General features: G+C 39.6%; 2 protein-coding genes across 2 annotated transcripts in view; one reads left to right on the forward strand and one right to left on the reverse strand.

Annotated features, from left to right (window-relative positions):
- Positions 1-25,183, reverse strand: part of LOC115262720 (protein stum) — a 204,190-nt gene that overhangs the window by 22,125 nt on the left and 156,882 nt on the right. Inside the window, exon 5 of the mRNA XM_062842740.1 lies at positions 4,062-4,410. Within this exon, the coding sequence (XP_062698724.1) occupies positions 4,062-4,410 (349 nt within the window). The remainder of the gene's footprint in view (positions 1-4,061; positions 4,411-25,183) is intronic.
- On the forward strand, positions 15,654-17,019 carry LOC109401298 (protein hook-like). Its single transcript, XM_019673796.3, has 3 exons — positions 15,654-15,988; positions 16,048-16,674; positions 16,743-17,019. Exons 1-3 carry the CDS (start codon positions 15,782-15,784, stop codon positions 16,959-16,961), a joined length of 1,053 nt encoding a protein of 350 aa, XP_019529341.3. The 5' UTR covers positions 15,654-15,781; the 3' UTR covers positions 16,962-17,019.

The raw sequence follows: 25,183 nt of genomic DNA on the forward strand, positions 1-25,183 counted from the left end.
CCGTCCGTCAAGAGGCCTCCGTCTTTATCCCTGCATATTTCGGCTCGCGGCACGAAGCCGTTGCGGGATGCGTTGAGCTTCTGATAGAACTTCCGTGTTTCTTGGGAACGGCACAGCAGTTCCATTTCTTCACACTCCGCTTCTTCCAGGCGGCGCTTTTTCTCCCGAAAGAGGCGGGTCTGCTGTTTCCGCTTCTGTTTATAACGTTCCACGTTCTGTCGAGTCCCTTGCTGCAGCATTCCCGCCCTCGCTGCATTCTTCTCCTCCAAAACCGTTCTGCACTCTTCGTCGAACCATTCGTTCCGTCGATTCCTTTCCACGTACCCGATGGTGCTCTCGGCTGCATCGTTGATGGCTGCTTTCACTGTACTCCAGCAGTCCTCTAGAGGGCCCTCATCGAGCTCGCCCTCGTCTGGCAACGCGGCCTCGAGATTCTGCGCGTATGCTGAGGCGACATCCGATTGCTTCAGTCGCTCTAGGCCGTGGCGGTCGCAGGTATCGTACATTGTTGATGACGGAGAGTTTTGGGCGCAGTTTGACCATCACCAGATAGTGGTCGGAGTCGATGTTGGCGCCACGATAGGTTCTGACGTCGATAATGTCGGAGAAGTGCCGTCCGTCAATCAGAACGTGGTCGATTTGAGATTCCGTCTGCTGTGGTGATCTCCAGGTGTAACGATAAGGGAGGCTGTGTTGGAAAAAGGTGCTACGTATGGCCATAGACAAACAGACGTAACACCTTGAACGATTTTCATGGAAATCCATCGACCAGTTCACTGCCTATGATCGCATATCAGTCCCATATTTGCTGGGTTTCCTATTCATATGGGACAGTTATGCGATCATAGGCAGTTCACACTACCATCACCTGGTGGAAAAGTTGCACGAATCACTGTGTTGTGCCATATCGTCAACAGAAGGCGCTAGTGTGGAACGTCAAACGCATAGAAAAACGATACGCGCGCCTCTGGTTGTGAAAGCCACAACTATGAAAATTTAAAATGATCGTTAAAAGCGTGGTCGATGGAAATTTCGCAAGTGTTACGTCTGTTTGTCTGTGGTATGGCCATATTTTTGGAGGCGGCGAAATCAATGAGTCGTAGGCCGTTTTCGTTCCTCTGCTGGTGGGCGCTGAACTTACTAATCGTCGGTCTGAATTCCTCCTCCTGGCATACCTGAGCGTTCAAATCACCTATGATGATCTTGACGTCGTGGCTTGGGCAGCGATCGTACTCGCGTTCGAGCTGCGCGTAGAATGCGTCCTTGTCATCATCAGTACTTCCGGAGTGTGGGCTGTGCAAGTTTATTATGCTGAAGTTGAAGAATCGGCCCTTGCTCTTCAACGTGCACATTCTTTCGTCGATCGGCCACCAACCGATCACGCGCCTCTGCATATCACCCATCACGATGAAAGCTGTTCCCAGCTCGCGTGTGTTGCCGCAGCTCTGGTAGATGGTATGATTACCTCTAAACGTTCGCACCATGGATACTGTCCAACACACCTCCTGCAGCGCTACGATGCCGACGTGGGAATAGTGAGCTACTAATCAAACTTGTGCAGGGTTTGGTGGTACCCCGTCTGCTATACGGGTATCCAATAGCCGCAAGGAGTAAGGAAAAGGTTTTGCCAATTTTAAGTCCCATTTACAATAAAGCAATAAGAATCGCATCCGGCGCTTTTCCAACAAGCCCAATCAAAGCAGTAATGTGTGAAGCAGGTCAATTACCGTTTGATTCACTTTCTAATTTGAGGGAAGCTAAAACAGCTATACGTTTGCTAGAAATGGTGAGAACTTCTTCCGATTTGCCCATCATCTGCCGAGCAAAAAAAGGGTTTTCACTGATTGCAGATTTAGACTTGCCGGAAATCACTCGTATTTGGAGAATGGGACCACCACATTGGAATCGAAAAACTCTGAATGTGGATTGGTCGTTTTAACGCAATATTCGAGCTGGAGACAGTCCAAGAAAAGTAAAGCAGTTTTATAGAGCATTGATCAGTGAAAAATATACTGATTATTCCAAGACTTTTACTGATGGATCAAAGGACAAAGGACGTACGGGATATGGAGTATTTTCAGAAAATGTTAAAATTTGTGGTAGAACAAATGATGAATGTTCGGTTTATTCCGCTGAGATAATGGCTGTCTGCACAGGCCAAGGATGTTTTCGATCACTTGGCAATCGTTTGACTCATGTGTTCACAACTCAGATTGGAAGCCCTATATTGGAATGTTGTGTTCGACAAAGTTGTAGATTAGTGTTTTTCCTACAATTATCACCAAGAACGCCATATTCTAACTCTAAAATTTACGGCGTAAAATTGTTAGTACCAGCTACTCATACTAAACGATCGGATTTTTCGATCGTTTAGTATGAGTAGGTGGTACTAGCGCTCTAGCGCCGTATATATGAAAGTCCTTGGTGATAATTGTAGGAAAAACACTAATCTACAACTTTGTCGAACACCACAATTCAATATTAGGTTTCTGGACTGAGTTATGGACAAATGAGTCAAACGATTGCCAGGTGATCGAAAACATCCATGTGCACAGCAATCCGAAGCATTAAAAATAAGGATGACAGTAATATTCTCAGATAGTGCTAGCACCCTCAGTGCTCTTGAGACAGGGTCTTCCAGAAACCCATGGATTCAAGCCTGCGAGTATGCTTGTCATGGAAAAACTATCAGTTTTGTTTGGGTTCCAGGACATTCTGGAATCTCCGGAAACGAGGTGGCAGATTCACTGGCCAACAAGGGTAGATCCACGGATTTAGTGTACAATAAATTAACGAGACATGATGCAAACGAATTCCTTGAAAAGAAAACATGGGAAACTTGGCAGTTGGAGTGGACTTCTTCAAATCCAGGCACGCAATTGAACAAGATTAAAAATAATGTGAAAAAATGGACGGATAGAGTCAATCAATACGAACAGAAGATTATAACTAGAATTAGGATAGGACATAGTAAACTAACGCATAGTTTTTTGTTATCGCCATATCAGGACGCTCCTCGATGTTGGAAATGTTCTGAAATACTAACCATAGAGCACATATTATTGAATTGAAATGCCATACTCTGAAAAATATTCGAAAAAAGTATCAAATATCAGGACATTTGAAAAGTATCTTGAAAAATGATTCAAAAAACAAGAAGAAAAAAATATAAATTTTGTAAAACGACTAGATGTAGCTAAACTTTTGTAGAATTTATGGTTTTTAATAAAGTAAGACGTGGTTAAAGCGTCTATAAAAGGGTCAGGGCGATGATGCAATATTGTTGCAATACTTTTCCTGAGTCTATACTTATGACGAGTAGTGTAAGACATCCGATGGTAAAACCCCATTGCAACTGTTTTTAAAGACACTGGAAATATGCTATATCACATTCCAATCACTTGATTGACAAAGGCTCATTAGAAGAAATTTATGGATTTTATTCGCTATAATGTTAAATGTTTTTGTTTAGATCTGCAAGTTTTCTCAGCAAAACATTCTCTTTTCGTAAACATGTTGCGACATTCGCACAGACAAGGAGATTGACAAAAAATAGTTTCATGACAAATTATGTTATTTTCTGTGAGTAAATGACTGCTGCCCATGCAGAGCAACCTAATCTGGCGAATGATTATAAAAATGGTTCATCACGTCTACATTAAATCTGTATCTTGGTAATACCTACGACACAGAGAGTCCAAAATATAGGGGGTCCAACATATTTTAAGGTTCAAATTATATTGGTTACCGTATAATACTGCCGTGAATCGCATATCTGTCCCATTTGCATAGGAAATCCAGCAAACGTGGGACTGATATGCGATTCACGGAAGAATAACGCTTGGAAAAATTGAGGGCCCAAAAAGTTATACCGCTAAGGCCTGCAGTACACAGGGTCAAATAAATATTTAACAAAGAAAGAACTCAAGAAACAACATCAGTTTGACACTAATGAAAATTCGATCGAGTCAAACAAGATGTTTGAGCATTGGTTTCTTTTTGGACAAATATTTGACGCTGTGTACTAACATCTTAAGTATTGTTCATCGTGTAATACTCACCACCAGTTCTCGAGATTTGTTCCGCCGGCAGCTGGCACAGCAGCTGAGCGACTGCCAGCAGGATTTCTTCGGTGTGCCCGCCGGGGGCTGCGCTTCCGCCGGGGACGTTTTCGACCGTCGACAGCTGCGGCAGCAGTTCAACCGTTGCCAACAGGACGGACCGCTTGGCTTGGCTTCCGCTTTCGGCTTCGGACGGGGATTGCTGGCGCCACCACCGCCTCTTTTGCCACGGCACCGGCCACAGCAGGAACTACAGCTGAAGCAGCGCTTAAACGGAAGGCACGTCTTGGTCCAGCACGGCCCACAGCAGGTACAACATTTCGATTTTCCAGTCTCGTTAAATTCGTCACTGATGGGGCGGGTGTGCGTGGGAAGAAAGAGAAAAGGGGGAAAGAAAATTGAAAATCAATGTTCGGTCATTAGCAAAAATTTGAAAAGTTTAGACTGGATTGACCCACCCCCGTTTTCGGATATTGCTATCGCGTGAAAAGGCAATTTATTGAATTACCATGCGTTTCCATTACGCTATACCTCATACACGTGTTCGTTTGGAACTGCAGACAGCTGCAGAACAACGGATGGCGCATGATGACATGTGAGTTATCGCCGGTGATCTTTCAATTATCCTCCTCGAAGTAGTAGCAAACATTGTTTCGCAAAGTTTCGCAATGGAATTGTTGTCACGCCATCTTCCGACCGGGGCACTATGGGCCAGAAATTAAAATTTCGCGACAAAATTCAAAAAAGTTGTTTTTCTAAAATCAATCAATATCCATATTTGTATGATTGTTTGGGCTATGTTTGATTGCATACCGACTGTTTTTTTCGATTTGTAACAAAATGGTATCGTTTTTTGTATGGAGAATCTTCTTATAAGCGAAAAATCTCGATTTTAACCAATATTAAGAAAAATGTGATTTGTGGTGAAAAATGTGCCAAAAAATATAACGCATACATTTCCTAAAAGTAAATTTAGTATATTTTGTATATTTGGTGCACAAATTGCGTTTCTTTTAAGTTTAAAAAATAAATTTTACAGTATTTACTCAAATTTTACGGTTTATTTTCCAATGTGTTCAAAAAGTAGGAGTATTCGACCGTATTCGACATGCAACCGGTCTAGGATGCTAGTTTAGACTCTTATTTTTCGAATGCTACTGGACTTTTTTGCGGGAATTTGCGGGAAAGCAAGTTAGAGTAGTTTTGGTGCTTGCTTTAATTTTACGATATGTCACGCTGTGCTTCACTAATAATCCACTCTTGACATTACGACGCAATGTCTTTATGGCTTACGAAACAATATACATAGCAACAAACGACTTTCATTCTGGAAGGGTTTGTTTCAGATATAAATGTAATTATAAACTTTTAAATCAATACCACAGACTTACTCAACGTGCAAAGTTTCGGTATATCAACCGGTGTGATCAATTAGAATTTTAAATTAACTCAACGTACATACATACACTACCCGTCATAAGGACGGACTCACAAAAAGTATTGCAACAATATTGCATCACCCTGACTCACCTCGATATCTTTAAAACCAGATCACCTACAAAAATGCCGCCTTCAGAAAAGTTGTTGATTTTGGGCTCCTGAATAACTTTGCTGAAGACAGCATCTTTGTAAATCCTCAGGTTTTGGAGATACCGAGGTGAGTCAGGGTGATGCAATATTGTTGCAATACTTTTTGTGAGTCCGTACTTATGACGGGTAGTGTATGTACAGATGAATACATTATTAGTGTGTGAAATAAGGAACGAATTCACAGCTCAAGTGAGACTTTAACTCACGACCCTTATATGCTACACTAGTGCTTTACCGACTTAGCTACAGAGCCAATCAATGACACGGCATTTTAAATCCCAAGTAACACAGCTTGTTATATAAGAGTTTAAAAATCAGTTTTCATACATAACTGGTTGTATTTTTCTTGTAATTTTGATACAAAAATGTACACCTATAAACTCAAAACAGCGCAAAAAATGGCGGCTTATAAAACATCTTGCAGGTTGTATAAGATGTATTATAATACACTTGTAGTGCTAATAATTTTAGACATGACTGTCCATTAGCTCTAATCAAGTTATTAAACAACCATAACAACTTGCAAAATACTTTTATAATGTGATCCAAATCATTGGTTGTAATTAAGCAATTTCAAATTGGTATAACTCATAGAAAACACAAATAATACACAGTATAAGCATTGGTTGGAATTGAGTTATATAAGAAGGATAAACATTACATAATTTACAATTATAACACACGAGTGAGAGGCCCATTACGCGAACTGGAGAACTGTCAAAACAAAATAAATAAATAAAAATAATGTGTTTATAATCACACTCGGCCGGTATAACATAAAAATGGATTTCCTAGGCATGAAGTGAATTGTAAACTTCTCGATATAAAAATTATGAGATGGTCCTTTCTGAGTGACATGGTAGGCACAAGGATAGACATGATGTACCTGCGGTTCGAGATTTTTGGTGAAACTTTGGTTTTTGCTTACTCGTATTTCAAGCGCCTCAGAGGTGAATAAATATTGCATCATAATCTACCAAAAATTGTCTCCCTTGAATGTTTTTTTCTTAATCCATATGTAAAAGCAATATGGCAGATGCATTGTGAATTTTACAGCGCCGTTAGAAAATATCAAGAAAACTGAAATTTAAGCATAGATATAATTGAATCGATCGCTCTTTAATAATTCTTCTTCATGGGGAAAAAAATTGCAGTTTAGGAACATTTCATCTGAACTGAAATTTTATTTTTTTTCAGAATGATTACAACGATGTACAAGAAATAATATTGTCAATGTCATATTTTTTATTATTGTATTAAAAGTTTTATTCGGTACTGTAACCTTACCAGTTTTTCTAGAAAGCAATCATTTCTACAATTTCCTTATCAGAATTACTTATACAATACGTTCAAAAAACATCTTTCCAACTTACTTACACATAAGTTATATTTTTTATTTTACAACATGAAAGTAACGCCAAAAAAACTAAATTATAACATCAAGTTCTTTCGGCGGAGCCGATTCTGTCTAAACGTCAAATTATTTGTTTTGATTAGCTGCGCTTGGTGTGCAGTCCAGAGAATCGCCGGAGAATTTCGGTTTTTTATGATATTTATTGAATAAGTTATGTGGTAACGTATCCGGAACAATACGCGAAGAGTTCACTGGTATGAATTTTAATAAATTTAGGTGGTGTTGTTGATTATGACAATTGTATGTCATTATGTGAGGCAGAATTTTTCACCGGGAATTGATTAGGAGCTACGATTTACCTCCATCAACTGTTGGAATGTCCGGGAAATTGGTTTAGACGGCAGTATAATGTTGGTAAACAAGCAGTGACCTACATATAATGCATGCCGGTCAGCACAATTTAAAGGTAAATAAATCTAGTTGTAATGCAACCAGGAAGGCAATAATGTAGGGCTCCGGCTGTTTGGTCTTAGCAATAAAGTAAAGCGCTCAGTGCACCGGTTATTGCGAATGTTGATCCAGGGATAAATTGTGTTTGGTTCGTCCTTGAATAAATCCGGTGCCACAAATTCTGTAAGACAAATGACAAGTAAGAAGTTTTAATGCAATGTAATTAAATTTTGAGTTATGGAAACGTTATCAGAGAATGTTGTCATCATTCACTTGTACGTTTGATGTTCTATTAATGTTACATTTTTGCAAAATGAACATTTGTTCGACATGGCTTAGGCGATACGTGAAAAAAAAAAATATTTACGATGTTTGTATTCTGCCAACATAAATATAACTTGAGAATAGCACAAGCAGTCGTCTGATGCACTTATATTACATTTATAAAACATTTTTTGAAATTTCGATTTTGAAAGATGTTTTCTGTGTTACTTGGGAATATTATAAGGCAAATCAAAACTTTCCCCTAATCGCAAATATATCCATCCCACTTGTACATATGTACGAAAAGCGAACACAATTTGTTTATTGTTAAAATACTGGCTCCGAGTAATTTGGCCGAACGTCATTTGGCTGAACTCCGTTTGGCTGAAGAAAAAAAGATCGTGGCACTGTTCTCCACGTCAGTATAACTCAAAATATTCGCCTATGATTAAAAGGAGGAAAAATCTCTGATAAAATATTGACAGTTGCAACGCCAACTAATCCCTGAATTGTTAAACTAGAAATAATAGTGATTGATTGGAGGAAGGAAGAAGGAAAAAATTATGATGAACATATTGGCAGCTAGAATGTGTATACACAGAAATAAAAATTAAAAAAAAAACTATAATGTGAAAAGGAGTCTCTGAATTATTTTGAACATAATTCGGCCATGCGGCATTCGGCCAAATGCTGGACATCTGAAACACCTGAGCAGCGAATTTTTCACCAAAAACTTATCCATTTATACATGAATAAAGCTTATTAAAAATCATAGTTGGCCACACCAATTGAAGTATCGAAACTTTGCACTTTGAGTAAGTGTGATGTATTGATTTACACGCCTACAATCACAGTCTTACCTGAAACAATCCTTACAGAATAATAGTAGTTTGTTGCTATGTGTATTGTTTCGCAAGCCATAAAAAGATTGCGTCGTAATGGCAAAAGTCTATCTTAGTGTGGATGGTTATTGAAGCACAGGGTAAAACATTGTAGAATTAATCCATGCACTAAAATCATTATATCTTGGTTTCCCACAAATTCCCGCAAAAAAGTCCGGCAGCTTCCGAAAAAGAAGCGTCTCAACTAGCTTCCTAGATCGGTTGCATGTCGTATAGTACTACTTTTTGAACAAATTGCAAATAAACCGTAATATTTGAGTAAATATTGTAATATTTTAATTTAAACTTAAAGACATCGCAATTTGTGCATCGAAAATGCAAAATCTCGCGTTTAGTATCACATGGGCGTATCTACAATGATCGTTTTCTCTTCATCGATTTTCTCTTTGAATTATTCCGTAAAATACGACCAATATTCGAATGATCTCTCGGTATGTTTCGGTGGAGGACAGCAAGAAATAGCATCTAAAACAATTAATAGAACCGAAAATGATTTGCAGGCTAAGTTATTAACTAAAGAGAAAATCGATTATTGTAGATACGCCCGTATGATACCAAGCGCGAGGAATGTACTAAATTTGCAGTTACGAAATGTAGGTGTTATATTTGTTGGGACAAACTTTTCACCACAAATTACATTTTTCTTAATATTGGTTAAAATCGATAATTTTCGCTTATAAGAAGTTTCTCCATACAAAAAACGATACAATTTTGTTATAAATTAAAAAAAAATCAGTCGGTATGCAATCAAACATTGCCCAAACAGTCACATATGAAAATTTATTGATCTAAAGAAGAAAAAAAAACATTTTTTTTGAATTTTGTCGCGAAATTTTGATTTCTGGCCCATAGTGCGGGAAAGTGTCCTTCAGCAGCTGTTAACAATTTGTCTACGTCACTGTGGCTTGGTGTCCTTTCTCTTCCCGTTACAAGGTGCGTGATAAATTCGTTGGATTTCCGTACGGGTTTGAATAGTGTATACCTAGTTCAATGTTTAAGACAACAAAAGTTGCATATACGGGGGACGATATATGGCGTAACAGAACAGGACAAAGGAAATGAACTCGTAACCGTTGGCGATTTATTTCCGCGTTATTTAATGACATTTTTGCATGCAGTTCCCTCAAGGCAGAAGAAAGTTTCTTTCCATGTACATACGTACAATTGATACTTGAGGTGGTAGGACCAATTGCAATGCACTTGGGTGGGTTGCCGTCTTGTTTTAAAGTTATGTACCCGGCTCTTCTCAAATATTTCTTATTCGCCATGTGAAAGTATACAACTTTAGTGGCATTTAGGCATGGTTAATGACATCGTACCTATTTTTACTGCTCAGTTCAAATGTGTTTGTCAGATTCTTACATTACATTTTCAGGTAACAATCTACTGTTCCCGAAACCCAAAAATCGTTACAGAAATCGAAAATGTAAGATTACGAACGGATTCAACGCCAACGACTTGTAGCGCGAAACAACGGATAAGAATTAGAACTTGAAATGTATTAACCCAAGCCCAGCAGGGTAAACTGGCACAACAAACTAATGAGGCATGCAGTATGAAGCTTGAGATCCTAGGACTGAGCGAACGCGTTGGCCGAACTCTGGAAAACACAGATTGGCGTCGGGCCAAATTCTGCTATACTATAGTATATACTTTGGTATATGGCCTACGCCCTACGAGGTGAATACGCTCCTCGCCACCGTGGAGTTGGTTTCCTGCTCAGCACTCACGCCCACGCAGCGCTCATGAAGTGGGAACCTATTAATGAGAGGATAATTGTAGCCAGATTCAGAACACGGGTTCGAAACCTTACCATGATCCAATGTTACGCGCCAACCGATGCTGCCGAATTGCAAGACAAAGAGAACTTTTTCAGTAAACTGAATGCTGTCGTGGACAAGATTCCGAAAGGTGATATCAAGATCTTCATGGGCGACTTCAACGTGAAGGTTGGTTTTGTCAACTCGAACTATGAGCACGTCATGGGACGCCATGGTCTCGGAGAAATGAGTGAAAACGGAGAGCTGCTTGCAGAGCTTTGTGTAACATGGTGATTGGAGGATTGATCTTTCCCCATCGACAAGTGGACAAAGTGACATGGGTTTGCCGTGATGACATCACGGTAAATCAAATTGACCACATTGATGTGCGGAGCAACCGTCATTGCATCCGACCATCATCTATTAATCGGCGAGATCCGGCTCCGCATTGCGGGGATCCATCGACCGGAGGAGAAAATCGGGCGCCGGTTCAACACACGCCGACTGGAAGAAGCTGCGGTGAAGAGGTCCATCGTCGAGGAGCGAGAGAACCGTGTTGCGGATATTCCAGAAGATGGAAGCATAGAAGATTAATGGTGCGCCATCAAGAACGCCTTCATCGTCACTGGCGAGAATAATTTGGGTGAGCTACGCATCCGGAGAAAGCAGTGGATCACACATAATACCTGGAGGAAGATAGAAGAGCGAAGGAACGCCAAAGCCGCGATAGAGCAAGCAAAAACACGAGGAGCCAAAGTCGTAGCCCGTCAGCGCTATTCGGTTCTCGAGAAGAAAGTGAAACGCTCTTGTAGACGGGACAAAAGAGCGTAGGCGAGCCATCTCAAGATTATCATTGATTCACAGCTCCAGAAAAAAAATCTAAAGAAATAAACACCTAATAGCTTGATTAAATGTCTAAATTTTGTGATTTTTATTCAAGGAATATAAAAACAAATTTTCCGAATTTGTAGGAACCAGTTGGTAAAGAGAAGGGCTTTCTAGAAGAACATAGTGTAGTAGCTCAAAATTCACAAATTTTCACTAGTATTCAATTCAAACAAACGTCATGCTAAGTGCAAAACACCTAGGACTATTTATGAATTCCACCAGGGGCACCTTCACAAATTCCTTGAGGTATTTCTTCAGGAACTTCTCCAGGAATATTTCCTTCGTGAATTCTTCTATGGACGCCTTGCGGAGTTCCGATAGTGTTTGTTTCAAGGGCTTGTTCCAATATGCTTCTGGAATTCCTTACACGATCCCTTCAGAAATTTTTATACCTTCTTCTGCAGTGATTCCGTCGCGAATTTATTCAGAGGTTTCTTCAAGAACTCCTCTAGGGATTTCACCAGAGATGCTTTTAGGTTTTTCTGCAGGTATTTCTTCTGGGGTTTCTTCTATTCCCGGCGCAACATGTAAACAAAATTGTGTATCACCTAATTTCGCCACGAAACGACCGTTTTCGTCCACTTCATCCGTCTGAATCAGATACCTTATTGCGTGAACTGGCTGTTAACAGTGATTGTTGTGAAGATTTTCAGTCTGAAAGTTGATTTTAAACGAGTTTACTGCACCTAGCCCAGCACCAATTCTCGGCACCAGTGCCGAACTTCCAGCAAAATCAAATGAGAAATCACTTCGGCACCCATCTTTGTGCTGCCGAAGTGCACCCGTCTGCGAGTAATATTTGTTTTGAGCACTTATGCGGCTTCAGAGTCAAAGTGTAGCTCATTGACTGTGGATCCCGTTGCGAAAAAGTTGCGGGAGACGATTACCCATGGAAGTGAGGTGCCGGGAATTGACGCGAGTGGCCAAGTAGTTCAAAACCCTAATAATTGTTGTTCCTCATTTGGAAGAACTACTATTTAGCTTTCGATTTCTAGCTTTGACTACCTAGATAAATCGGAGTCCATTTCATGAGTACATGCAAAGGAATCAATAATTCGTCCTGAAATTACTGCAGACATGGATTCCTTCAGTTTGTTTCTAGGGATTTCAAGAGAAATTCTTGGTCAAGAAAACTCGCGTTCCTCTGAAGATTGCTTCCGAGATTCTTAAAGGATTTCGTTCAGGAATTCCTCCAAGTATTTCTTCAAGAATTTCTCCAGAGATTCATTCGAGAACTCTTTCTGTGATTCTTCCAGGAACAACTTCAGGGATTATTTTAAAAATTTCTTCAAGGATTCTTCTAGAAACTTCGTCACCTCCCTACGAAGAGGGGGATCGCATGAGACAGGGACAAATACGGTAGAAAATAAATGGGAGAGTATTGATTCCAAAACTCAAGAACCAATCAAGATAATCTACCAGGTTCAAGTATTTGGGACCATTGAAGTATGAAATCGAGTTATTCCATGGCAAAATAAAAGCATACAATTAACAGGTTTCTACTTAAACCTAATGTGGGGGTGTGTGTCAGTCTGTAGAGTATCCCTCGTCGGATGCAGAACTTGAGGTCTGTCTGGGCAGATGTTGGATATGCCGGCAATCCTGCCGACCACTTCGAATCAGAACCCATGGTTGCTGGTCCGACATGGAGATGCACCACACTGGACTGATGACTACCATCGCCATCGATATGGGTTAAAAAAAGGCCTGAATAGAAGGAATTCTTGCAGGCATTCCTCTAAAAATTCATTCAGGTATTCCTCCAGCAATTCCTCTAATGATTCCTCTAGAAATTCTCCAGGGATTCGCCCTGGAATTGCTCCAGTGGTTCTTCAAGGAATTCCTCCAGAGATTCCTCCAAGCAATATTCTAGCGATGCCTCCGAGAATTTATGCAGGGATTGCTCCAGGAATACTTGTAGAGATTCCCCCACGAATTTCTCCAGGAATTCCAACAAGCACGTCCCCAGGAATACCTCCAGAAATTGCTCCAGAAATTCTTCCAGGAATTCCTTCAGGTATTCCCTCATGAAATCCTTTAGGAATTACGCTACAGATACCTCTAGAAATTTCTCCAGGAATTTCTCCAAACATTGCTCCAATGACTACCCCTGCAGGGATTCCATTAAGAATTAATCCAGGAATTTCCCAAGAAATTCCTCCCGGGATTCCTTGAGAAACCCCTCCGGAAATTGATCAACGAACTCTTCCAGGAATTCCCCCAGATATTCCTACAGCTATTTTTCCAGGAATTTCTCAAGGAAACCCTCCAAGAAATTCTCCAGGAATTTCTTCAGAAACTCCTCCATTTTTTTTTCCCGGAATTTAACCACACATTATTCCAAGAATCCCTCCAGAGATTCCTCAATGATCTTTTCCAGAGATTCCTCAAAAGGTTGCTTCTGGGATTCCTCTAGAAAATCTCTACAGAATTGCCTACTGGAATTTCTACAGGAATTCCTCCAGACATTCTTACAGACATTCCTTCAGATATTCCTCCCGGTATTTCTCCAGGCATTCCTGCAGGATTTCATTCAGGAACTACCCACAAATTTCCTCCAGGGATTTCTTAAAAAATCTCTCCGGGAATTGATCAAGGAATTCTACCAGGAATTCCTCCAGAAATTCCTGCAGCCAGGAATTCCTTCAGAAATTTCCCCAGGAATTTATCCAGAAATCGTTCCAGGAATTATTTCAAGGGTTTCTTCAAGATCTCTTTCAGATGTTCCTCCTAGAATTACTCCACGGATTCTTCCGGGAATTCCTACAGAAAAACCTACTGGAATTCCTACAAGAGTTTCTGCAGGCATACTTCCAGACATTCCTCCAGGAATTCCAAAAAAGATTTCTCAAGCCATTCCTCCAGGAATTCCTCTAGGCATTCATCCAGGATTTCATCCTGGAATTTCTCCAGGGAGACTTCCAGGAATTCTTCATAGAATTTCTCCAGGAATTATTCCCAGAATTTCCCCAGGAATTCTTCCCAGAATTTCCCCAGGAATTCCTCCCAGAATTTCTACAGTAACTTCTCCAGGAATATCGCCAGAATTTTTTTAAAGAAATTCCTCCAGTGATTCGCTCAGAAATTCCTCCGGGAATTCGTTCAGTAATTCCTCTAGAAGTTTCTCCACGAAATCCTCCAGGGCATTCTTCACAAATTCTTCCAGGAATTTCTCCTCCGGGGATGCCTCTAGACATTTTTCCAAAGATCCCTCCAAGGATTCTTCCAAAAATTGTTCCAAGACTTACTTCAGGGAAACTCCCAGGGATTTCTTTACGAATTTCTTCAGGTATACCCGTAGGGATTCAGGAACTCTTCCGAAGATTACTTAGGAATTCCAGCAGAAATTCTTCCAAATTCCTTCAATAATGCCTTCAAAAGTTCCTCTAGGAATTCCTTCCATAGTTCCTTCAGTAACTCCTCCCAGAATTTCTCTAGAGATTTCTCCAGTAGTTCTGTCCAGGTGCTCCAGGACATTCTCCAGAGATTCCTCCAGGAACTTCCTCCTGGGATTCCTCCAAGAATCCTCTAACGATTTCACCAGGAATTCCAGGGTCTCTTTTTCAAATTCCTCAAAGGCATCCGGTAGGAATTTGCCCAGAAGTTCTTCCAAGAATTGCTCCACAGATTTCTCCAGAAATTGCTCTAAAGACTCCTCCAGAGATTAAAAAAAAATCCTCCAGGGATCCCTCCAGGAATTCCTCCAGAAAATTCTCAAATGATTCCTCCCGGAATTTCTCTAGAATTTATCTTCAAGAATTCTTCAAAAATTTCTTTAGGGATTTCTCCAACAATTCAGCCAAGAATTCTTCCACGTATACTTTGAGAAATTCCTCAGGGATCCCGCCTGGGATTCCCATGGGAATACCTTCAGGGTTTCCTCCAGAAATTCCCCAGGGATGTCCTCAGGAATTCCTCCAAGAATTTCTCAGGAATTCATCCAAGAATTTCTCTGTTGGTGTCTTTGTCGGCGATCACCAGTGAGCCCAAGTACACGAATTCTTCAACCCCCTCGATTTCATCACCGTCGTTAGAAATTCGAGGTGGTGGGCGCGGTAACTCCTCCCTGGACTTCTATGCCATCATGTACTTTGTCTTCGACACATTAATGGCTAATCCGATACGTTTCCACCATCGTCTCAAATTGTTAAGATTTAATATATATATCATCAGCGAAACCAATCAGCTAAACGGACTTCGTGCAAATCGTTCTACACGTCCTTATTACACCTTCTAAGGGTGCCGTTATAGTTACGCGTGAGAGTGGGAGTGTGCGTGTGCGAAGCCGCAAGGAAGAATATCATCAATAGCAAATTCACGAAAATCCTATGGACACGCACTTTCACTCTCACTTTGATGCGGTACTATGTCATCGCCGTAACATCACCAACATCACGTTGGTATGAGGGATCAAAGCAACCAAACATCTGTAAATCATCTGTTTGACTTTCGTAATCATTTTAGTATTTTTGTACCGAAATCAACAAAATTGTTTTGTGAGTCCAATTTCAAATGGCGTTTTCCACTCAGAGAGCGTTTCTAAATGCTCCGTATCGCAACGAAGAGCCCCCATTACCGGACGGAAAACGTAGCGACTGCCAGTTGAAATCTTACGAGTCGTGCACCGACGTTAGGGCATGGTCTTTGGACCCGGCCATCACATCCAAATTCTTGATAGACGTTGCCCGTAAATCACGCTATCAGAGAAAACTGCCTCGGGTAAGATCAGGTTTTGTTACTGGACCTTTGGAGTCTCTCATAAATAATGAACCTTTCAGCCTAGTGGCGACTATCAGTTGACAAGGGCGTATCTGCAACATTTATCAACCGGAGAGCTGGTCGACTACGTAATGAGTATCATGCTAGAACTGAAGCACATCAAATCCAAAGTACAGCGAATCGAACTAGAACGCAACGATCTCGGCGAACAGCTGATGTCGGTTCAGCAGATGGCCGAAGCGTGTGAACAGGAGAAGGAAGAACTGATCCTGGTTCAGCAGCGATCGGCTCTGTTCGATCCAGATCAGATGGACCAGGAGATGATCGATTTACGAGACATGATCTTGGCGCTGAAGGAGAAAGCCGACAAGTACGATTGCTTGGAAAAAGAGAACAAGTGTATGAAGAAGAAGCTGGAAGAGTTCTGCGGGGAGAAGAGCAAACCGAAGTCGAGTTTCGATGAAGGCGCGTGCGGCGATTCTATTCCGATGACGTGCGAGAAGATGAAAGCTGAGCTCCGGCTCTACAAGCAGCATTACGAGCAGTTGAAGGTAGAGAAGCGAGCGCTGATGGAACAAGTTCAGCTGCTGAAATTGAGGGATTGCAAATATTGGGAGATGAAAAATCGGTTGACCGAAGAAGAGAGCAAGCGAGGCTGCTTGCAGAACAAAATAGATGACTTGTTGGTAAGTAAATTAAATTGCAATTCTTTGAAATACGCAGAAGATTATCTGCATCCCAAATGTTTCAATAGTGTGAACGTGACTGCCAAGTGATGGAACTGAACAGAAAAGAAGAATATATAGCGTTATGCAATAGACGGTTGGAAAAGATGGAGTCTGGCACAAGACGGCCTTCAACTGCACCCGCGGGACAGAGACCCGCTCAGCGGCAGAGTCTTCGGAGGGTTTCGAGACGGTCAACGATGCAAGAAGGGCCTGGTAGGAATGATAGTTTTGAGGAGTGCTTTTAACATTAATCGAATGGGAACTATTCAGTGAATGGAAATACAGTCAACTTTTGTAAAACGAGGCAACTCATACATAGACTTATTACAAAAACAACTTTTTGATAAGAACAAAATGTGCAACATACCCAGAAACCAGATGAGAGGGTAATTTATGAGCCAAAAAGCTTAGTGGAGATTTGCTCTGGGTTCAAAGCAGCATCTTTAAGTCAATAGGAAGCAATCAGTGAAGTACTAGATTGAAAGTAGTGAGCTGGATTTTTGTATGGTGAGATAATCAATTCTCCGTTTCTGCAATGAAATGGTGCAAACAGCGTGGGTCATATGATTTCTTGCCTAATTTGATGCTGTTTGAGCAAAAGTTTGGGTAACTGTGTTGTTGAAGTTGTAAGAAATAAATAATACATACAACAACACAGTTAACCAAACTTTTGGTCAAACAGCATCAAATTAGGCAAGAAATCATATAACCCACGCTGTTTGCACCATTTCATTGCAGAAACGGAGAATTGATTATCTCACCATACAAAAATCCAGCTCACTACTTTCAATCTAGTACTTCACTGATTGCCTCCTATGGGGCACGTTCGGTGTAGTACTAGATTTGTAGTAATGAGCTGAATTTTAGTATGGTGAGAAGGTCAATCCTCCGTTTCTGCAATGAAATGGTGCAAACAGCGTGGGTATTATGATTCCTAGTCTAATTTGATGCTGTTTGAGCAAAACTTTGGATAAGTTTGTTGTTTATGTTGCAAGAAATGGAGAAAACAACAACACTGTTGCCCAAAGTTTTGCTCAAACAGCATCAAATTAGTCAAGGAATCATAATACCCACGCTGTTTGCACCATTTCATTGCAGAAACGGAGGATTGACCTTCTCACCATACTAAAATTCAGCTCATTACTACAATTCTAGTACTTCACCGATCTGTCCTATTGAACTTGAAAAATCACATAATAACGGGATAACGTTCTAAGAAGCTTCTGATCGTGATTGCCGGTTGGTCCAAAATCTTTTTTAACAGAAATATCTTTGAATTCATTTGGCCTAGGGTATCTTCGTGACTGTCATAGGGTAGTGGACGTGTTTTGACCCGGGTTTGCCAAGATTTTGTAGAGATTATATGATAAATGTTATAAAACTCCCAAGGTGGACCAAAATACCTGCCCGGGTCAAAATACGTCCACTATTCTAGTCATTGTCAGAGGAAGCTCCCATTTTATAACTGTGGGTAGTGCCAATGGAACAATAAGCTGAGAAGCAAGGTTTGTCCCAGTTGTGAAGAAAGTCTTAAATTTAAATTGACATAGGGTCTTGTACCATTTGGGCAGTTGTACCTATTTTGGGCACTTGCCGCTATAACTAAGTCAATTTCAAACGGATTGATTTGAATTTTTGTATAGAGTAAGGCACGTTCAGTATCTAACTCTATACAAAATCTGAAATCAATCGGTTATAACGGCAAGTGCCCAAAATAGGTACACCTGCCCAAATGGTACAAAACCCTACCATTCAATGTTTCTTCTAAATTTTCTTAGCTGATAATTAAGGCTTCATTTGAACATCAAGCTACTGCATTGAAATTCTAGGAGCTTCAAAGTTCCGATCCCTAGGAGCATCTCAAACCGCTTTCAAGCTGCTAAAGATGTTTCCTTGATGGAACTTCAATGCAAATTTCCAACCAAGTTCAGTGTGAGTACTGGAAAAACTTGTAATTAGAAGGCACGAAATGTTGCTAATTGGCAAATTGTGGGATGAAATTTGCCAATTAGCAACATTTCGTGCCTTCTAATTACAAGTTTTTCCAGTATGTTTCAGACATACCAGCTAATCTGGTAAAATGCCAGTAAAATAGGCAATATGTATCATTGTACTCAGTGTGAGTACTTGAAAACTTTCTAAGTCAGTTTGTAACAGTGGCTTAATGGATGCCAATATCCGTCTGGCACGGTAAAGGTAGGATATTTGCGTAATTCAGATCCCTTCGAGATCACTAGACTCTGTCTAGCAACTCATAACCCTACCTTGCGGTGGTACTGGCTGTATTGCGAGTAACATTCGGGTAACCAACCCCGGTGGGAAATTCACAAATTAAAAAAAAAATCATCGTCTGTTCTCCAGGAGGAGTTGATCACAACAGCGTGTAATCCAAATGTTAGGGTTCGGATGATCGATGCCTGAGTAATTGCGTCTTCGTTGCGGTACTCTAAGCAATTGCGTCTCCGAGTACCGTAAACCGGAGTCAAATGGATCAGCGGGGTGAAATTGATCATTCGGGTACTACATTGTAATTCAATACTGGGAACTCTTAAGCGTCGTAATGATCATAACCTTTTTACGTCATCTGGTTCGTAGATGTCTAGAGATGAGTGTAGAATTTTATTTTTTAAGAAAAAAGTTAGTTTTGCTTTATTTTTTTTAGGAATTTGCAATGCATTACTGATTTAGCTGAAACCATGGCTACTAAACAATCGATTGCTAATAGGACTTCCAGTAAATTCTCTGTTTTAACATTTTTGTGGAGCCTTGGTTGGAAAGTTATGTAGCTAATAAGAACATGAAATAGTAAAAAGAAAAGTTTATTTTATGTTGAAATAGTAATTTATTGTGACAGAAATCACTTATTTCAAATGAAATTGCCTACCTTTAGGCGTTTAAGGAGAAATTTCAAAATTTAATTTTGAATTCAAAGTATTAAATCCACTAGTTGTAAGATTTTAAACGCGTTATTCGGTTTTACAAGAGCAAAATTAAGCGGAGAAGGATATTTTCCTTTCCAACCGATGCTTAATTGTATACTGATCAATTTCGCCCCACAGTGGCATTTCCAATTTTTTGATATTTGGAGTTATTTAACTTAATGTTTAAATTTGTTGAACATAATTCTGTCACGTGGAGATCCACTGGGTACTGATTTTACAGACATTCTTTTGGCAATATTTGAATTGTCGCTGATGTTATCCGCAAAAGTTGTTTTAAAGTGATCAATTTGAGCCCGAATTACGGTACTCGGCAAACGCTTATTAAGTGAAACTGCTTTATGCGTTATCACAGTGCCCTTTCCAGGGCGCTGTTTGAACCCATTGTGGTACGCCTATGCGTGTATGACGATCCTATTCCCTTACTTGTCCTTTCACCTGTCCTGTCCTTTTTTATTCCCTTCTCCGTCAGGTAAATGATGAATGGCGATGGCACAAATTTCCCAAATGGTGGAGAACGTGCCTCTGAAGCCGACCTACTGATACCTGATACCTCTAAGCTTAGCTGTACACCTATGTATTGTTCTGTTGTCATCGTAAAGCCTTCAGTACACCGATCGATAGAAGTTAAACCTTCAGTACACGCTTTGCCAAGTGTGCAAACTTTTCCGCACGCATCAACCAACATCAAAGCAAACGCTTGACATTACCGATGTTTTGTCAATGTTGCGACCGCTGTTGGCCTTCTGGGTTATGCGTGCAGAAAAATTTGCACACTTGGCAAAGCGTGTACTGAAGGTTTAAGTTCTATCGATCGGTAGCTTTTGTGGAATTCACACTTCCGTTCATAGGGGTATCCTGATGAAAATAGAACAATACATAGGCAGTCGGCAGCCTGAAACTTTTGCCAGTCTTAGTATGGTAGAAATTTCATGCATTCGATGTATTCGTTCAATACATGGCCTATTTGCCTAATTTCATTTTCTATACATTTTCACACTTATTCGCAACCTAGCGAATACTATCATACTATCATTTGATTATCTACTCCCTTACACTCTGCAGATCAAACGATCAAACGATTAAATCTGACTATACATGTCAATGGTTGCTCCTCCGTGGTTGATCTGAGCTGGTACCAATCGCCCTGAGATCCAAATGAATGAGGGCTGGGCTGCCATTCTACGCATAATTGTCCCATGTTATTTGGGATTCCCATATAACATGGGACAATCGGGCGTAGAACGGCAGTGGGACACTCCACTTATTCTCAAAGTGTAATTTAAGCAGCTCATGCATTTTTGATCAATAACGGTGCCGGCCACGTCCTTATAGTCAGTTGGGAAGGGAAAGGAATGTTAGAGTGTGCTGGTTGTTGCTACTAAAGACCGAGAGCACCTCTGCATCCCCACAACCAGCACGGACCAGTGAAGAGAATTGTCAGACAAAAGAGACACAAAACAAGCAACAAAGAAGGCGCAGCGATTATTCTTTATCCCAACTGGTAACAGATAATGACATGATCTCGAAGATTTTTGTTGCAGACAAAACGGAAGCTGAAATTGTTGCGTACTTTTCAACTCGTGAATAATCAATTATTACCAACCCAAAATCGAACATTTTTGATGATACATCTTCAGCAGCGTAGCAGTGTTTACCGACTCGAAGTTACCGTTCGAAAATCACAATGCAAGCCTTAAAAATCTCTAAACTCGTGGTGTACGATCTTTGTCCTATTCTGTTCAAGTTAGGACATACCTATGTCGCAACAAATTTAGGTTGCGATATTGTCGTTATTGTTGCGCGATGGTTGAATTTTGATTCACTGGCACGGACTGAGGTATTTGTTAGACGGAAAGGATGGGAGATCTGGGAGTCACCGTTGAGTCGGTGATGCGATCCATGGATAGGGGATATTTAAGTGTTCGTAAGGTGATAAGATTGTGTGGTGATTACTATGAAGGTCAAGCGGCACAGTTCGCTTTGGTTGCATAACTTGCAGGCGTTATATACACTGTGCTGTGGAAGTTGGAAGGAAGGGAAACGAATTTTTGCAATTCGTTTCTGGTTCTAGCGATGGCTATGAACATATGAATATACATGAGTTGTATATATGTAGAGAAGAAAGAGAGAGAAAGGGGATAGAAAGATACAAAGTAGGATGAAAGGGACGGGCCAGGGACTGAACCCTTGACCTTCTGCATACGAATCAGAAGCGGTAGCCACTAGACCACCAAGCCGTCTGATCTCTACTCCCTTACTCCCTTACACTCTGAGTAGAAAAAGACCGATTAAGCCATAAAATAATTAAGTTATAAATACACGCAAAACAAGAAAAGCTACCAAAAATTGAGATATGCCTTTTCTACCAATTTATGTATTAAAAACGTACAGAAAATGTGATAAATCATAATCCATTCGTTGTATTAAGATGCGCTACACGGTTCCATAGCTTCCATACCACTACACACAAACACCTCCATTCAAACCCGAGAAGTTGAATTGGGTTGCGTCTAAAAATAACTTTCGCTTCGCTGCTGAGCTTCGCGTCCTATTGTCTACATGGAATTTTCCACTTGCAAACATCAGCAACCTGCTGGATGCGGGCTTTTCAGTGCACAATGGGTCCAGAGTCGTACTTACGAAGACAAAAATGTTTCTGCCAAGTTCTGTCATTTCTTTTTTTTTCAATATTGTGAAATGATTACGGTCAATCAAGTGTGGCTTATCCAAAAATCTGCTGATTAATTATTCTCTATACAATATCAGAATGTTTTACGAAGTTATAGCAAATTTACAAAAATAAAATATTCGATTGATTTGATTAATTTGTCTTTATTCAAGAGACTTTCAGCCCTTGGATAAAACATTCGAATCATTAGAACTTTTCGAAAAGTTTTCAATAAATTGCAACTTTTTTGCCTTTGGTCATATTTTAGTCGAGTCCAACGATACATGAAGACCAATACATTAGTTACAAACTTTCAAAATTTTATTTAATTCGGTTCGCTTAGTCCTAAGGTACAGTAATTTGATAAACGGAAGTCAAAAACTAGATATAGATAGAAGGGCTCTAATTTCGTGTAAAGTTGAATAATCAATCAAGCCCAAATTTGCACCAATTAAATCAAACTCGTTGAGGAACAAGTAATCAAAATTTGAATAGTTTTGGTGGACTTTATAAAAGGATACAACTTGCTAAAAATGTTTTAGGCAATTTTTAAAACTTAGCATGCTTTTGTATATACCACTAGGCGGTGCTAGAGGTCAAGCAGATTTTAAATTTAATATATCTCAGAATTCTGGTCACTTACAAAGTTGGTGTCTTTGACAATGTTGTGTGGTAGGTCAAGGGCTTACAGTTAATGGTCCACTTGTTTCGAAATTTTGCCACACGGAAGCGCAAGTTACACATTTGCAAAATTATGGAAATGAATGTTTTTTTTCGTAAAGCAATCAAAAAGCTGTAATTTAGTTTTCTTTGAACATATTTAAGTCAAGTCAAAGGTTTTTCAAAGAGCTATATATTAGTCATAAATGTGCAATATTTCATTTCATTCGGTTCACTTAATCATGAGATATATCAGTTAAACGAAGAACACTCAAATATGAAACATTTTACTAGAGTCGCTCCAACTTCATGTAAAACTATCCAATCGAGCTCAAATTTGTACCATTTATAACTAATTAGTTGTGCAACTAGCAGATAAAATTTGAGAATATTCTCTACACATTATAGAAAGTTACAGGTTGCTGAATATATTCGAGATAATAATTAAAAGATACATGCTTCTACTAATTTGCAACTAACGCCGTCTACTGACAGAATCCTGAACCAATCAGCTAATCAACTGAAACGCCTTAATAAACCAAACAACATTGCCGAAGCAACCAACTTTCTAAGTAATCAGAGTTCTGAGATATATGGAATATAATAATTAATTTATCGTCAGGGCTACCTAGTGGTGGAATTTTGAATCAAACGGCCCATCACCAGAGTAAAACCTTGGCTGGCCTAACAACTTTGCCAAGTATACCGGATATTTAAGTAATCATGGTGCTAAGATGTACGGTATGGAAATTTCGCCAGTGCTACGTTTTGCTGTCTGTGATATCTGTCATACCAGAGACAAACAGACGTAATACTGATGAAATGTTTATACCAAATACAGGGGATAGACAAAATGATCGGGACAGGCAAAATTTTCCCTTCTTAAAAAAATTTCAAATAGCTGTAACTTTTCGAAAAGCGCATCAAATATTCTCAAATTTTCACTGTAAGTTGATCAACTATTTGTGTATCAGTGGACAAAATTTGGAAAAGATCGGGCTATTCTGTACGAAGTTATAAGCATTTTAGAAAAAGGTAGAACTATCCGATAGCCTGACTTTGAGCTGTTATATCTCTGGTTTCAATGAACCGAATGCAATGAAATTTTGTCCATTTATGACTTATATAATGAGCTCTGAAAAACGTTTGACTTAACTTGAAATTATTAACGAGAGAAAAAGTTATAGCGATTTCATTAACTTTACGATTTTTTAGTAAATTGGTCTATTTTTAATATGCAAGACAATCAGAGGGAATTTAAATAAACTTTAATTAATATCTTGAATTTTGAAACGATGTTGAAATTTAAGAAAATTTTGTGTTTTATTAGAAAAATAATCTAATTGTTATAATTTTCTTCCGTGTTAAGAATTTTAAGTTATGTCAAAAGTTTTTCAATGCTCATTATATAAGTCATAAATGGTCAAAATTTAATAACATTCGGTTCATTGAATTCAGAGATATAACAGCTCAAAGATGGCTATCGGATAATTATAGCTTTTTTTAGAATCTTTATAACTTTGTGCAGAATAGTTCGATCTTTTTCAAATTTTGTACACTGATACACAAAAAACAGTAAAAATTTGAGAATATTTGATGCACTTTTCGAAAAGTTACAGCTATTTGAAATTTTTTCGAGAAGGGAAAATTTTGCCTGTCCCGATCATTTTGTCTATCCCCTGTATCTCATCATCCTGGTTACTTAGAGAGTTGGTGTCTTCGGCAATATTATTTGGCTGGTCAAGAGCTAACAAATGATGAGCCGTTTGATTCAAAATTCTACCACAAGGCAGCGCTAGTGAGCAAACAAATATTATATTCCATATATCTCAGGACTCAGATCACTTAGAAAGTTGATGTCTTCGGCGATGTTGTTAGGTTGGTTACGGCCGCTCAGTTGATTAGCTGATTGGTTCAAGGTTCTGTCAGAAGGCGGCGCTAGTTACGAATTAATTGAAGCATGCAACTTTTATTTATTATTTCAATATTTAGCAAGCTGTAACTTTTTCAAAAATGCACCAAATATTCTCAATTTTTTCCTGCCAGTTGCACAACTAGTAAGCTATAAACGGTACAAATTTGGGCTCGATTGGATAACTTTACATAAATTTGGAGCAACTAGTAGTTCATATTTGAGTGTTCTTCGTTTAATTGCTACATCTCTGGATCAAGTGAACCGAATGAAATGCGACATTGC

Source organism: Aedes albopictus, chromosome 3 (genome assembly GCF_035046485.1).
Source record: "Aedes albopictus strain Foshan chromosome 3, AalbF5, whole genome shotgun sequence".
Taxonomy (NCBI): Eukaryota; Metazoa; Arthropoda; class Insecta; order Diptera; family Culicidae; genus Aedes; species Aedes albopictus.

Bases quoted from the DNA above. Each gene is read 5' to 3' on its own strand.
- LOC109401298 (XM_019673796.3), top strand. From the start codon at position 15,782: ATGGCGTTTTCCACTCAGAGAGCGTTTCTAAATGCTCCGTATCGCAAC. The intron at 15,989-16,047 runs GTAAGATCAGGT...TGAACCTTTCAG, and splicing joins ATCAGAGAAAACTGCCTCGG to CCTAGTGGCGACTATCAGTT. The intron at 16,675-16,742 runs GTAAGTAAATTA...ATGTTTCAATAG, and splicing joins ACAAAATAGATGACTTGTTG to TGTGAACGTGACTGCCAAGT.